The sequence below is a fragment of the Bos indicus x Bos taurus genome, chromosome 15 (assembly GCF_003369695.1).
Source record: "Bos indicus x Bos taurus breed Angus x Brahman F1 hybrid chromosome 15, Bos_hybrid_MaternalHap_v2.0, whole genome shotgun sequence".
Classification (NCBI taxonomy): domain Eukaryota; kingdom Metazoa; phylum Chordata; class Mammalia; order Artiodactyla; family Bovidae; genus Bos; species Bos indicus x Bos taurus.
The window spans coordinates 79195765-79212496 of NC_040090.1; the positions used below are offsets into that span (position 1 = coordinate 79195765).

The following is a 16732-nucleotide window of genomic DNA, read 5'->3' on the forward strand; positions in this document are numbered from 1 at the left end:
ATGGACAACGTGGAAGAAATGGACAAATTCTTAGAAAAGTACAACTTTCCAAAACTGGACCAGGAAGAAATAGAAAATCTTAACAGACCCATCACAAGCATGGAAATTGAAACTGTAATCAAAAATCTTCCAGCAAACAAAAGCCCAGGTCCAGACGGCTTCACAGCTGAATTCTACCAAAAATTTAGAGAAGAGCTAACACCTATCCTGCTCAAACTCTTCCAGAAAATTGCAGAGGAAGGTAAACTTCCAAACTCATTCTATGAGGCCACCATCACCCTAATACCAAAACCTGACAAAGATCCCACAAAAAAATAAAACTACAGGCCAATATCACTGATGAACATAGATGCAAAAATCCTTAACAAAATTCTAGCAATCAGAATCCAACAACACATTAAAAAGATCATACACCATGACCAAGTGGGCTTTATCCCAGGGATGCAAGGATTCTTCAATATCCGCAAATCAATCAGTGTTATACACCACATTAACAAATTGAAAAACAAAAACCATATGATTATCTCAATAGATGCAGAGAAAGCCTTTGACAAAATTCAACATCCATTTATGATAAGAACTCTCCAGAAAGCAGGAATAGAAGGAACATACCTCAACATAATAAAAGCTATATATGACAAACCCACAGCAAACATTATCCTCAATGGTGAAAAATTGAAAGCATTTCCTCTAAAGTCAGGAACAAGACGAGGGTGCCCACTTTCACCATTACTATTCAACATAGTTTTGGAAGTTTTGGCCACAGCAATCAGAGCAGAAAAAGAAAAGGAATCCAAATTGGAAAAGAAGAAGTAAAACTCTCACTGTTTGCAGATGACATGATCCTTTACATAGAAAACCCTAAAGACTCCACCAGAAAATTACTAGAACTAATCAATGACTATAGTAAAGTTGCAGGATATAAAATCAACACACAGAAATCCCTTGCATTCCTATACACTAATAATGAGAAAACAGAGAAATTAAGGAAACAATTCCATTCACCATTGCAATAGAAAGAATAAAATACTTAGGAATATATCTACCTAAAGAAACTAAAGACCTATATATATAAAACTATAAAACACTGGTGAAAGAAATCAAAGAGGACACTAACAGATGGAGACATATACCATGTTCATGGATTGGAAGAATCAATATAGTGAAAATGAGTATACTACCCAAAGCAATTTATAGATTCAATGCAATCCCTATCAAGCCACCAACGGTATTCTTCACAGAGCTAGAACAAATAATTTCACAATTTGTATGGAAATACAAAAAACCTCGAATAGCCAAAGCTATCTTGAGAAAGAAGAATGGAACTGGAGGAATCAACCTGCCTGACTTCAGGCTCTATTACAAAGCCACAGTTATCAAGACAGTATGGTACTGGCACAAAGACAGAAATATTGATCAATGGAACAAAATAGAAAGCCCAGAGATAAATCCACACACATATGGACACCTTATCTTTGACAAAGGAGGCAAGAATATACAATGGATTAAAGACAATCTCTTTAACAAGTGGTGCTGGGAAAACTGGTCAACCACTTGTAAAAGAATGAAACTAGAACACTTTCTAACACCATACACAAAAATAAACTCAAAATGGATTAAAGATCTCAATGTAAGACCAGAAACTATAAAACTCCTAGAGGAGAACATAAGCAAAACACTCTCTGACATACATCACAGCAGGATCCTCTATGACCCACCTCCCAGAATATTGGAAATAAAAGCAAAAATAAACAAATGGGACCTAATTAAACTTAAAAGCTTCTGCACATCAAAGGAAACTATTAGCAAGGTGAAAAGGCAGCCTTCAGAATGGGAGAAAATAATAGCAAATGAAGCAACGGACAAACAACTAATCTCAAAAATATACAAGCAACTCCTACAGCTCAACTCCAGAAAAATAAATGACCCAATCAAAAAATGGGCCAAAGAACTAAATAGACATTTCTCCAAAGAAGACATACAGATGGCTAACAAACACATGAAAAGATGCTCAACATCACTCATTATCAGAGAAATGCAAATCAAAACCACTATGAGGTACCATTTCACGCCAGTCAGAATGGCTGCAATCCAAAAGTCTACAAGCAGTAAATGCTGGAGAGGGTGTGGAGCAAAGGGAACCCTCTTACACTGTTAGTGGGAATGCAAACTAGTACAGCCACTATGGAGAACAGTGTGGAGATTCCTTAAAAAAACTGGAAATAGAACTGCCTTATGATCCAGCAATCCCACTGCTGGGCATACACACTGAGGAAACCAGAAGGGAAAGAGACACATGTACCCCAATGTTCATCACAGCACTGTTTATAATAGCCAGGACATGGAAGCAACCTAGATGCCCATCAGCAGATGAATGGATAAGAAAGCAGTGGTACATATACACAATGGAGTATTACTCAGCCATTGAAAAGAATACATTTGAATCAGTTCTAATGAGATGGATGAAACTGGAATCCATTATATAGAGTGAAGTAAGCCAGAAAGAAAAACACCAATATAGTATACTAACGCATATATATGGAATTTAGAAAGATGGTAACAATAACCCTGTGTACGAGACAGCAAAAGAGACACTGATGTATAGAACAGTCTTTTGGACTCTATGGGAGAGGGAGAGGGTGTGGAGATTTGGGAGAATAGCATTGAAACATGTATAAAAAATAAAAAAATAAAACACCATTAGGGACTTTAGCCATCTATCTCTTTTATTGGTTGCTAATGCTCTTTAGGATAAAGAATATACTTTATTCATTTTTTATTCCCTCTAATCTTCTATCATATCACTATCATTTCATATTTCTTCCATCATACCACATGTTTTTCAGTGCTAAGTCATGTCTGACTCTTTAGGACCCTGTGGACTAAAGCATACCGGGCTTCCCTGTCCTTCACTGTCTCCTGGAGTGTGCTCACACTCATTTTCATTGAGTCAGTGATATTATCCAGTCTCATCCTCTGTCATCCCCTTCTTCTCCTGCCTTCAATCTTTCCCAGCAACAGGGTCTTTTCCAATGTCAGCTTTTCACATTAGGTGGTCAAATTATTGGAGCTTCAGCCTCAGTCCTTTCAATGAATATTCAGGATTTCATTGAGGATTGACTGATTTGATCTCCTTGCTGACCAAAGGAATCTCAAAGAATCTCATATCACAGATACTGTTATAGTTCTCTACATAGGGTTTAACACTATGTCATCTTTTTCTTATAATACAGTTTTGCTTTTATCCCCCAGTAAAATGTAGGTTCCATAAAAGCAAGCACCTTATAATGCCTGCACCTTATAAGCTCTTAGTAAATGCTGAATGAATGGACAATGAGGATTTAAATATTTATGGAATGAATGTATTACATCAGACACTAATATATGATAGCTCTGTTATTATCTATTGCTGCATAATAAATTGCCCTAGAACTTAGTGACATAAACAGCAAAACTTTATCACATCAGTTTCTGTGAGTCAGGAATCCAGGTATAACGTAGCTGGGCATGTTGTTTTAGGGTCGCTCACAAGCCTTCAGTCAGGTGTCACCAGGGCTGCAATTGCTGGAGCCTCTCGGAGCACATACGGGAGGGCTATTGGCAGCCCTCAGGCCCTCACTGATTGTTGACTGGACAAACCAGTTCATTGCTACATGAGCGTTCCATAACGCAGCTCACAGCATACAACTTTTCCACTTCAAGTGAACAAGGAAGAGATGCAGAGAAAGTGAGCTAGACAGATGTCACAGTATTTGTAACCTACCCTCAGAAGTGGCTTCTCATCACTTTTCCATATTCTTTCATTAGAAGCAAGTCCCCAGAAGCAGTTCATACTCAAAGTGAGGGAATTTCACAAGGACGGACATGAATACCAAGTGGCAGGGATCGTTGGGACCAATCGCACACCACAGTAACTTTTTGTCTCTAATGAACTCCAAAGGAGCTATCTTTCTATAACAGGAGAAGCATAAAACTGAGACTGTGAAAGCCTGATCTATCAGCTATCTATTGCTGTGTAATAAACTACCCTGAAGCTTAATGGCTAAAAACAAGAGCAGCCATTTATTTGGCTCATGCGTGTGCATTTTGGGCACAATCTGGTGCAGTAGATTAGTCTTTTCTCCATGTGACACCAGCTGAAAAAGCTCATCTTAGAGCTGCAGGATCTACTTAGCAGGCGCTCAGTCACAGCACTGGCTAGTTGGTGCCGATTATTGGCTGGTACTCATCGGGACTGATGACTAGAGGCCTTGGTTGCTCTCTAGATGTCTCCACTTGGGCCTTTCTGTATGTACTGCTTGGCTACCTCACAACATGATATATTGGTTCTAGCAGTGTATACCCCAGGAAAGAGGACATGAAAGATGTGAAGTTGTTAAGGCCTAGATCTGACAACTTACACAGTGCCACTCGCCCTCATTGTATTGGTTAGGTTGTCAAGGGCAAGGGAACACAGACCTCACCTCTCAATGGGAAGAGTGCCAGGTTATTTGGGGGCCATACTTTGAAGCTGCTGCAGTCTGCCCTCTGGGCACAAATTGTTTGCCTTTCTCCCCCGTGTAAAATGCAGTCATCTCCTTTTAAGTTTCCCTAAATGTCTCATTCCATTCCAGCCTCAGGCTCAGGCCAGATGTCATCTAGATTAGGTGGAAGGATGGATGAGGCTTCTTAGGTGTGGTTCCTCAAAAGCTCTTTCTCAAGTATGGTTCTCACCTGAGTACCTGTGGACTGCACAGATGAGTTATCTATCCCCTACAAATCCAATACAAAATGGTAAGATGCTGCTACTGCTAAGTTGCTTCAATCGTGTCTGACTCTGTGCAACCCCATAGACGGCAGCCCACCAGGTTCCCCCATCCCTGGGATTCTCCAGGCAAGAACACTGGAGTGGGTTGCCATTTCCTTCTCCAACGCATGAAAGTGAAAAGTGAAAGTGAAGTCGCTCAGTCGTGTCCAACTCTTAGCGACCCCATGGACTGCAGCCTTCCAGGCTCCTCTGTCCTGGAAGGATTTTCCAGACAAGAGTACTGGAGTGGTAGGATAGGTAACTGCAATAGTCATTCTCACTTAAAAAGTGAGGAAATAGGAGGCTCATGTGTCCTTAGCAATTCAGAAATCCAAGCAAGCTTATGTCTTCAGTTGTTTTGTTAGGATTCCATGTTGCTCACTGGGTATGACTGTCCACGGCTCTTGGCTTTGAGCTGCTGATCCTCGCCTCTTAATTATGCATACGTTTCAGTAAGATGGAGCCATGTTTGCGGCTGAGTGGTTTTCTCAGCCTGCTTCTTGCCTATAGCGATTCTGGGGTTCTAAATTCTCTTTTAATTGCTCTCTCTTTTCGCCATTAATCCCAAACAGATGAAGCTTAGAACAGTTTTCTTAAAATCTTAAAGAGTTTGACTTTCACTTGAGATTCACAACATTAGACAAAAGCCGTGACCATAAATCTCATCATGACAAGTCTTTCTTTCTACCTTAGGCTTCTTGTGCATTGGCTGTGGCACAACACCCTTAAGATTCGCTGAAGCTTTTTTGCTTAAGAGTGTCCAGGGCATGACCTTTAGGTGCTGAGAGTACTTCTGTCTGTCTGGGATTGTTTCCTCCTTTTAAATTCTCAAAGTCCTTTCAGATCAGATCAGATCAGTCGCTCAATAGTGTCCGACTCTTTGCGACCCCATGAATCACAGCATGCCAGGCCTCCCTGTCCATCACCAACTCCCGGAGTTCACTCAGACTCACGTCCATGAGTCAGTGATGCCATCGAGCCATGTCACCCTCTGTCGTCCCCTTCTCTTCCTGCCCCCAATCCCTCCCAGCATCAGAGTCTTTTCCAGTGAGTCAACTCTTCGCATGAGGTGGCCAAAGTACTGGAGTTTCAGCTTTAGCATCATTCCTTCCAAAGAAAACCCAGGGCTGATCTTCAGAATGGACTGGTTGGATCTCCTTGCAGTCCAAGGGACTCTCAAGAGTCTTATCCAACACCACAGTTCAAAAACATCAATTCTTCGGCGCTCAGCCTTCTTCACAGTCCAACTCTCACATCCATACATGACCACAGGAAAAACCATAGCCTTGACTAGACAGACCTTTGTTGGCAAAGTAATGTCTTTGCTTTTGAATATGCTATCTAGGTTGGTCATAACTTTCCTTCCAAGGAGTAAGCGTCTTTTAATTTCATGGCTGCAGTCACCATCTGTAGTGATTTTGGAGCCCAGAAAAATAAAGTCTGACACTGTTTCCACTGTTTCCCCATCTATTTACCATGAAGTAGTGGGACCGGATGCCATGATCTTCGTTTTCTGAATGTTGAGCTTTAAGCCAACTTTTTCACTCTCCACTTTCACTTTCATCAAGAGGCTTTTGAGTTCTTCTTCACTTTCTGCCATAAGGGTGGTGTTATCTGCATATCTGAGGTTGTTGATATTTCTCCTGGCAATCTTGATTCCAGCTTGTGTTTCTTCCAGTCCAGCGTTTCTCACGGTGTACTCTGCATATAAGTTAAATAAGCAGGGTGACAATATACAGCCTTGACGAACTCCTTTTCCTATTTGGAACCAGTCCCTTATGCCTCCACTATTCTCTTAGAAGTCCTTTAGGTTTCCACTTATATTCTTCTGAAGGTCCTTCCAGCTTCAGCCGACCACCTAGTCTCAAATCCAAAGCCATGTGTTTTAGGTTTTTGTTAAGGTAGGATCCTACTTCTGGAGACCAAAGAACTTTAGCAGTTAAGTCTTACTGTACAACAGATTTCACCAAAAGTTAGTAGATTAAAACATCATAATTTTCAAAAAGTCATTTAAGCTTCCGTATCTGAAATTTGGGTACACCTTGTTAGAGAAAGCTTGTGTCTTCCACTCTGCTCACTCATGGACTGGCAAATCAGTGCTGCCCGAGAACTGGGAAGCTCAGTTCATCTCCACATGGAACTCTCCAAAAGTTGGGCTTCACAGTATGCTGGACAGATTCCAGGGTCAAGAATCTCAAAAGACAGGTAATAATAAGAAACTAATTCCTTAAGACCTGGACCTGGTAACTGGCACCCCATCACTTCTGTTACATTCACAGGACTCTTATTTCAGGAGAGCAGACTTCGTCTTCACAGGCAGTGTCAGAGGTTCTGGGGTCATGTCTTAAAATTACCACATCTATATACAGTCCTGTAAATGTAGCAGAAGTGATGGCAGAAATCAACATTGTTAAACAGTTATCCTCTGATTAGAAATAAATTTTAAAAAATTTAAAATAAACATACATAAAACACCACACTTGTTTCAGTTCACAGCACTTAGCTACATATTCCTAAGAAAGCTTACTTCACTCATTGAGAGTATTGAACTAGATGTTTTCTAAGATCCTTTCCACTGTAAGATTTGTTATCTTATAATTTCTATTTTCCATACATTGTTGATATACTCTAGTGTGGGTTAGTTGTTCAGCTATGTAATCAGACAGTGTTTGGGGTTAAGAAATTGATGGCTTCTCCTTATTATTTCCACTTCAGAAAAATAAATATTAAGTTTGGATGACATTTGCCTAATATTTGGATAATATATAAAACTCTAATGGGGCTTCTCTGTTGGCTCAGACTATGGTAAGGAGTCCACCTGCAATGCAGGAAACCCGGGTTTGATCTCTGAGTGGGGAAGATCTCCTGGAGAAGGAAATGGCAACCCACTCCAGTATTCTTGCCTGGAGAATCCCATGGACAGAGGAACCTGGTGGGCTACAGTCCATGGGGGTCACAAAGAGTTGGCCATGACTGAGCGACTAACATAAGCTTTCACAAAGAAGGTGTATTGTAATGAATGTATTAGTGGAGAATGCCAGTTAAAAGAAGATCAGATATTTAAAAGATAACTTTTTAGAAAGCTTTTAATTATAATATTTATTTTCTTTTTATTCTCTTTTTATAATATATCTTGGTGTGGTTTGGGAGATAAAATTTCCATTACAATGCTTTTGTTATAATTTAAATTCTGTAGGGACACAAGACTGGTTGTTTTTTGCCTTTTATCACTTATAAAATGAACTTGTCAAATTTAGTTTCATTTTATTATGCATTAACTATTATTTCAAGAAAACATGATTTGCTACTTTCAATATACTCATTGAAGTTCATTTGTTTATTCTTTCAAGAATTTTTACTTCAGAATATTTCCTTTTTGGAAAACAGATTAATTTGTTCTGACTCTATATATCATTCAGTTTTAATGATATAAGATCAAAGAAACAGACATATCTTAATGAAATTAATTCATGATACACATAATATGAATTATGCCAAAATATTTTCCCCATCACACAAATGTTGAAAGGTCTTCTATATGTAATATTATAATGTATAAACTTAATTTTTATCCTTTCAAAATTGCAGTGTCCTCTCACATGGCAAAGCAAATGGGAAGGTCCTGAAGACCCATTACAGTACCTTAGAGGTCTTGTAGCTCGTGCCCTTGCAATACAGGTAAGATGAAATTATTTAGTAACTGTATGATATGACTATATGGCAGTTACATTATAAACTTTCATATTGTTAACCATTCTGCTAGCAACTAGTGAGAGTATTATGATTTTGTACACAAAACACCATATATTCCTTTCTTGTTCTGTCATCTGTGATTTTATATAGCACTCAAAAAACAAAAACAAAAACAAAAAATTGTTCTCTCTGTGTAGTGTGGGTTTTCATAATCTGTGAGAATTTAGAGAAAAAGCCTACAATTTTAATTTAGATGGAACATAGAGATGTCAACTGAAACTCACTCATGACTGTGACTAATTGCTTTAGGGTGTGTCCCCCTTATAGGGAGCTGCTTTTTCTGTTTGTTTGTTTCCCAAATTGATCAGATGTTTTCAGAGTGACCCAGTCAGATAACTGAAGGAAAATTGAACAGAATAAGGGATGAGATAGAAGGATAAAGACAGGGTGATTTTTTTTTTTAAGTAATAACAAATAGTCAGTTGGTACATGCAATGTACCCCTTTTCCTGTGTGGTTTTTGCACTGTCTTACTGCCTTCTTCTCTGCTTGTTACACTGCTTCAAAAATAATCTTTGTCACATCGACTTATTACAACTTATTATGAGAAACTTGATCAGTGTTCTTCTAGATACAGTAATCTTCATTCCATTTTTTTCAGTAGTGCACACACCTGTCCACATCTTTAACTTTTCCCTTAGCAGAACACCCTGCTTTTCACTTTACAGAGAAAATTCAAGCTATGGAATATGCTGCTGCTGCTGCTAAGTTGCTTCAGTCATGTCCAAATCTGTGCGACCCCATAGACAGCAGCCCACCAGGCTCCCCCGTCCCTGGGATTCTCCAGGCAAGAATACTGGAGTGGGTTGCCATTTCCTTCTCCAAAGGCCTACCCTGACCCACTAAAATTTGTCTAAACTCACACCCGTCATCTTTGTTCTAATGTAAAAGTAGTTGACCTTCTGCTCTTGAAGCTCATCCCTAGAGGTTTCTACTTGATTTCATCTGCTCTCATGTCTTTAGACACTTCCTCCAGGGGGGCCTTGCCTTGTTCTTTATTTTCATCTCTTCTTACTCTGTCCTGCCAGTCTGCAAATGGTACTCCTTTGGAGGGGTCAGGGCTCATCTGAATGTTTGTTTGGCTTCTAGTGTAATCCATCTCTCAGTTGTAGGATTATTAGAGAAGAAATTACAGGATCTGAAAATGAAATTAAAATTATCAGGTAGAGAAGACTCAGATTTACTTATCTTCTATGGGCTGCTCTCTGTCTACCTATCTATCTGATCTATCAATAGAAGCCCAAAGAATGGAGGGAACGATAGAGAAGGCAGGAGAGGAAGGACAGATAGCCCGTCACTGCTGTCATAAAGATATGGAAATGCCCTGAAGTCCTTGGTGTGTTGTAATTGCATGGCTGTGATTCTTCACCATTTCATGTATTTGTTATTATTTTATACATTATGTATATATTATGTATATGCATTATTCACATTAGATTGTTTCTGTAGAGGGCAGAAAATTTTATTTGCTGCAGATTGGTAGCTCTTGTTATACTGTATGTATAAGTGTGCTTAATAATTATGCTATGTACATGTGACAATAAATGTATCATTGATACTGAAATTAATATCATTTAAAACAGTTTACATAATTTATTACAAATTTCTGGCCTGATTATTAAGTATATTGTATACCAGTCGTCAAAACTGAAAACTTTTTCACTGTGTGATTTTCTTAAAAGCTTTATAGGCATTTAGCCTTAATTAGGCTTCCCTGGTGGCTCAGAGGGTAAAGTGTCTGCCTGTAATGCGGGAGACGGGGCTTTGATCCCTGGGTCAGGAAGATCCCCTGGAGAAGGAAATGGCACCCCACTCCAGTACTCTTGCTGGAAAATCCCATAGACTGAGAAGCCTGGTAGGCTACAGTCCATGGGGTCGCAAAGAGTCAGACACGACTGAGCGACTTCACTTCACTTCAGCCTTAATGATGAAATATCCTCTTAACCCTCAGGATAATTTTCCAGCTTGGCCATAGCTTATCTTAAATTCCTATATAAGGAACAATAATAAGTATATAACTACTTAAGGGCATGTTTTCTATGGTTTTTCTGCCTTAATATTTTGTTTTTAGTTATAAATGTACAGATATCCATTTCCCTGAGATAAAGTTTAATGTTGGGATCCACTTTCCATCTAGTTTTTCCAAGGATCTTCTAGGTTCTTTGATTTTATTTGTGCCCTTTATTTTTCACAGAGAAGTAACCAGAGCAACTCACAAAGTTGAGCGGAACAGTATGGCTCCTTAGGTGGGGAAGAAAGGACTGAGAATTTCGGGAGGGCAGGGAAAATTCAAAGTACTATTTTCAGATATCTGTGAAAATGGCAGCTTTTGTTTTTTTGTGCAGTTGTAATGATCAGACTGCTTCCAAACAGGTATGAAGCAGGTTGAGCTCAGTTCCAACCATAGATTAAAATCCCAGAGCCTTTAATTTCAGGCATAACATAAGAAATAGAATAAGTTACTGCAAGTGTTACATATGGTGCTGCTGCTAAGTCGCTTCAGTCGTGTCCGATTCTGTGCGACCCCATAGACGGCAGTCCACCAGGCTCCCCCTTCCCTGGGATTCTCCAGGCAGGAACACTGGAGTGAGTTGCCATTGCCTTCTCCAATGCATGAAAGTGAAATTGAAGTCATGTCCAACTCTTAGCGACCCCATGGACTGCAGCCTACCAGGCTCCTCCGTCCATGGGATTCTCCAGGCAAGAACACTGGAGTGGGGTGCCATTGTCTTCTCCAAGTGTTACATATAGTGCCATTCATTACAGGGGTTTTGTGCTAATAAGGTGAGAGTGACTAGGGTCAAGGTGGCATTCATTTATTGTGATTTGAACATATTGTAAGCAGCAACTTTATGCTAAGCTCTGAGTGAAGTACTGGAGATACAATGGTTGGTAAATAGATACAGTTTCTGCCTCACAGAATTTAAATTTCTTACGTTCATTCATTTAGCAATTAAAAATTCTGTCTCCTTCCAACCCCTTCCACCATGGAATTCTGGGAAGTGTAATTTTCCCTATTATAGGCATCAGCTCCTACACCTCCTTTACTTGTGTGATTTTCTGAAAATCATTTTAGCTACTTCCCATCTTTCTTTCAAATATACAAGTACATAGGACTTCCCTGGTGGTCCTGTGGTTAAGGATCCACTTGCCAGTGCAGGGGACTTGAGTTTGATCCCTGGTACAGGAAGATTCGCTAGAGAAAACCCGGAAGTCCCAGCACAGCCAACAAATGAACATTACTAAACAGATAAAGATACACAGTTTCTTGCATGTCTGTAAAAATGCTTGTTGTTACCTTGACAACATGGATTACTTTAACATTTCACATACATTTTATTTCTACCCACTTCGAGAAAACTAGTTCTCCATTGAAACAAATCTGTGAGCCTCTAGCTCTTATTTCTTCCCCTTTAACCCTAATTATCACTAATATGTCAGACTACAATTTCTAAATCTAGAAATGTGGCTCTTTACACCCTTTTGGAATTCATCTAAATAGCTCTTCTCTCTTCCCTAGCAGTAAAATATACTAGTTAACTGTATTTGAGCTTCAGATCACTGTCTTTCCTTTTGGTGTGCCACTTCAAACATATATTCAAACTTTTTAAATGATCCAGTGAAGGATAGAAAGAGAAATGAAGATTTATATGAAGTGATTACATTTTGGTTGTCAGGCCTGGAAAATCCCATGGACGGAGGAGCCTTGTAGGCCGCAGTCCATGAGATCGCTAAGAGTCGGACACCACTGAGCGACTTCACTTTCACTTTTCACTTTCATGCATTGAAGAAGGAAATGGCAACCCACTCCAGTGTTCTTGCCTGGAGAATCCCAGGGCTGGGGGAGCCTGGTGGGCTGCTGTCTGTGGGGTGACACAGAGTCGGACACGACTGAAGCGACGCAGCTGCAGCAACAACAGAGAAGGCAGTGGCACCCCACTCCAGCACTCTTGCCTGGAAAATCCCATGGGCAGAGGAGCCTGGTAGGCTGCAGTCCATGGGGTCGCTAAGAGTTAGACAGACTGAGCGACTTCACTGTCACTTTTCACTTTCATGCACTGGAGAAGGAAATGGCGACTGACTCCAGTGTTCCTGCCTGGAGAATCCCAGGGACAGGGGAGCCTGGTGGGCTGCCGTCTGTGGGGTCGCACAGAGTCAGACACGACTGAAGTGACTTAGCAGCAGCAGCAGCAGGAATATTTAACATATGTGGTAGATACTTTGATTTCCATTTTTAAAGATGGGAAAAGTAAGCCGTAAGCCCCATATTCTAGAATAATTTACAAAATGTATATGATAAATGGCAGAACTTATATTGAAGTCCCCTTTCTATAATAACATCCAGAGTTGTTGATCACAGCTATCAGCAACATTTTTAAAAGATCGTCACTCTGTATCCCTTGAAACCTTTTTATAATTTAGGCCTGGGGTCACCACACACTTCTCTTTTTTCCTTACCTGTCTGCTTCTCTGGCTTTCCTTTTTCTCATCCCTAACTGGATTCCGGAGAGCACAGCCCTGTGATCTTTTCCATCTGTATTCCTCCCAAAGTGATCTTATGACTTTGAATCCCATCTAAACTTTTGTTATTCTCAGATTTTCACTTGGATGTTTAATAAACATCTCAAACTTAACATATTCAAAACTGAACCCCTGCCCTTTACTGCAAAGCTTGTGCCATCTGCAGCCATTCCTTAAAAGTAAATGACACCTCCACCCTTCTAGTGGCATAGGCCCAGAGTCTTAGAATCATTGAGGGCTCTTTTCGTACACTGCATCCAGGCAGTCAGAACAGTTACCTTGGCTACATATTCAAAACATATTCAGAGACACTTCTCACCACTCTGGCTGCTGCTGCTTTGACTGACGTCAGCTGCCTCCTGCATGGTCCTGCTGCCACCCTAGTTTCCTGTCTGGTCAGTTCCCAACCCAGCAGTCTAAATATCCTGGCTGATGTATCTGATGATATCACTCCTCTCTTGGATATTTCCCCATGATTTCTCATCTCATTCAGAGAAACAAAATCCTGACAAGATCTGGCCTATTACCTCTCTGATTTCCTCTCTTACTTCTTGCCCCCTAATTTATTCTGCTCCAACTATAGTTTTCAGTGAATAGCATGACACACTCCCCCAAAGGAGTTTTATTCTTGCTGTTTCTTTTATCTGGAATGCTCTCTCTCAGATGTCTACAAGGGAGTTCTGTTTCTTTCTTTCTTTTTTTGTGTGTGTGTGTGTGTGTGTGTGTGTGTGTGTGTGTGTGAGGAAGGAAGTTTCTTTATCTCCTTCAGGTCTCTGCTCAGATATCACCTTCTCAGTAAGGCCTTCCCTGACATGCTATTTCAGATCATAACCTTCCCCTTCCATGATACTTTTCATCCTGTTTCCCTTTCAAATTTTTTTCATAGCATATATATTCATGTAGTATTCTGTATATTTACTTTGTTATTTATTTGTTTATTTGTACCCCTCCATGAAAATGGAAACTTGAATGGACAGAGATAGTTGTCTGTTCACTGCTGTGTCTAAGCGTGTAGAATAGTGGCTTACACAAGTAGGTTTTTTTACTAAATATCTGCTGAATAAATGACTGATTCAGTCAATATTTGGGTTATTCTCAATCAAAGTAACATAAATCTCTTTCGTGTTTCCCAATCATCATGATTCACCCTGCAGAGATGTATTTTGTAGTACCCATGATATATTTCTGAGAGTTAGCTGTCTAAATCTACCTAATAAACACTATAGTTTAACTTTATAATCTACTCCACCATCTAACATTTGAAGACTTCTTTCACTTTCTCCTAAGATCCTGAACTTTAAAAGAAATCTTATTAGAGTACATGTTTCCTTTTTATTCATTTTCTAAGATGTCTTAATCTGTTTTGTAAGGTTCTGCAGTGCTTCAGTTCAGTCGCTCAGTCGTGTCCAACTCTTTGAAACCATATGGACTGCAGCACTCCCGGCCTCCCTGTCCATCACCAACTCCCAAAGTTTACTCAAACTCATGACTACTGAGTCAGTGATGACATCCAACCATCTCATCCTCTCATTCCTGAATCCGTCTCATTCCTGAAAAGGCAAACTTTTTTTTTCCTAACTCAGTAACTTCCCAGCCATTTCTATAGTGTTTTACACATACTAGGTATTCAGGAAGACTTCAGTTCAGTTCAGTTCAGTCGCTCAGTCGCGTCCGACTCTTTGTGACCCCATGAATTGCAGCGTGCCAGGCCTCCCTGTCCATCACCACCTCCCAGAGTTCCCCCACACCCGTGTCCATCCAGTTGGTGATGCCATCCAGCCATCTCATGCTCTGTCATCCCCTTCTCCTCCTGCCCCCAATCCCTCCCAGCATCAGAGTCTTTTCTAATGAGTCAACTCTTCGCATGAGGTGGATAAAGTATTGGAGTTTCAGCCTCAGCATCAGTCCTTCCAATGAACACCCAAGACTGATCTCCTTTAGGATGGACTGGTTGGATCTCCTTGCAGTCCAGGGGACTCGCAAGAGACTTCTCCAATACCATAGTTCAAAAGCATCAATTCTTCGGCACTCAGCTTTCTTCACAGTCCAACTCTTACATCCATACATGACCACTGGAAAAACCGTAGCCTTGACTAGACGGACCTTTGTTGGCAAAGTAATATCTCTGCTTTTCAATATGTAATCTAGGTTGTTCATAACTTTCCTTCTAAGGAGTAAGCGTCTTTTAATTTCATGACTGCAGTCACCATCTGCAGTGATTTTGGAGCCCAAAAAATAAAGTCTGACACTATTTCCACTGTTTCCCCATCTATTTGCCATGAAGTGATGGGACCAGATGCCATGATCTTCGTTTTCTGAATGTTGAGCTTTAAGCCAACCTTTTCACTCTCCTCTTTGACTTTCATCAAGAGGCTTTTTAGTTCCTCTTCACTTTCTGCCATAAGAGTGGTGTCATCTGCATATCTGAGGTTATTGATATTTCTCCCAGCAATCTTGATTCCAGCTTGTGTTTCTTCCAACCCAGAATTTCTCATGATGTACTCTGCATATAAGTTAAATAAGCAGGGTGACAATATACAGCCTTGATGTACTTCTTTTCCTATTTGGAACCAGTCTGTTGTTCCATGATCAGTTCTAACTGTTGCTTCCTGACCTGCATATAGGTTTCTCAAGAGGCAGGTCAGGTGGTCTGGTATTCCCATCTCTTGCAGAATTTTCCACAGTTTGTTGTGGTCCACACAGTCAAGGGCTTTCGCATAGTCAGTGAAGCAGAAGGAGATGTTTTTCTGGAACGCTCTTGCTTTTTCGATGATCCAGAGGATGTTGGCAATTTGATCTCTGGTTCCTCTGCCTTTTCTAAAACCAGCTTGAACATCTGGAAGTTCACGGTTCACGTGCTGCTGAAGCCTGGCTTGGAGAATTTTGAGCATTACTTTACTAGTATGTGCTGCTGCTGCTGCCGCTAAGTTGCTTCGGTCGTGTCTGACTCTGTGTGACCCATAGACAGCTAGTGTGTGAGATGAGTGCAATTGTGCAGTAGTTTGAGCATTCTTTGGCATTGCCTTTCTTTGAGATTGGAACGAAAACTGACCTTTTCCAGTCCTGTGGCCACTGCTGAGTTTTCCAAATTTGCTGGCATATTGAGTGCAGCACTTTCACAGCATCATCTTTCAGGATTTGAAATAACTCAACTGGAATTCCATCACCTCCACTATCTTTGTTCGTTGTGATGCTTTCCAAGGCCCACTTGACTTCACATTCTAGGATGTCTGGCTCTAGGTCAGTGATCACACCATTGTGATTAACTGGGTCGTGAAGCTCTTTTTTGTACAGGTCTTCTGTGTATTCTTGCTACCTCTTCTTAATATCTTCTGCTTCTGTTAGGTCCATACCATTTCTGTCCTTTATTGAGCCCATCTTTGCATGAAATGTTTCCTTGGTATCTCTGATTTTCTTAAAGAGATCTCTAGTCTTTCCCATTCTGTTGTTTTCCTCTATTTCTTTACATAGATCGCTGAGGAAAGTTCTCTTATCTCTTCTTGCTATTCTTTGGAACTCTGCATTCAGATGCTTATGTCTTTCCTTTTCTTCTTTTCTTTTCGCTTCTCTTCTTTTCACAGCTATTTGTAAGCCCTCCTCAGAAAGCCATTTTGCTTTTTTGCATTTCTTTTCCATGGGGATGGTCTTGATCCCTGTCTCCTGTACAATGTCA

At 40.3% G+C, this 16732-nt stretch overlaps 1 protein-coding gene across 4 annotated transcripts in view; it reads left to right on the plus strand.

Annotated features, from left to right (window-relative positions):
• The window catches only part of DYNC2H1 (dynein cytoplasmic 2 heavy chain 1), a 393951-nt gene that overhangs the window by 314104 nt on the left and 63115 nt on the right, over window positions 1-16732 (plus strand). For all 4 annotated transcript variants that reach the window (XM_027563956.1, XM_027563957.1, XM_027563958.1 and 1 more), the window contains one exon: window positions 8375-8464. In XM_027563956.1, coding sequence (XP_027419757.1) covers window positions 8375-8464 — 90 coding nt within the window. The remainder of the gene's footprint in view (window positions 1-8374; window positions 8465-16732) is intronic.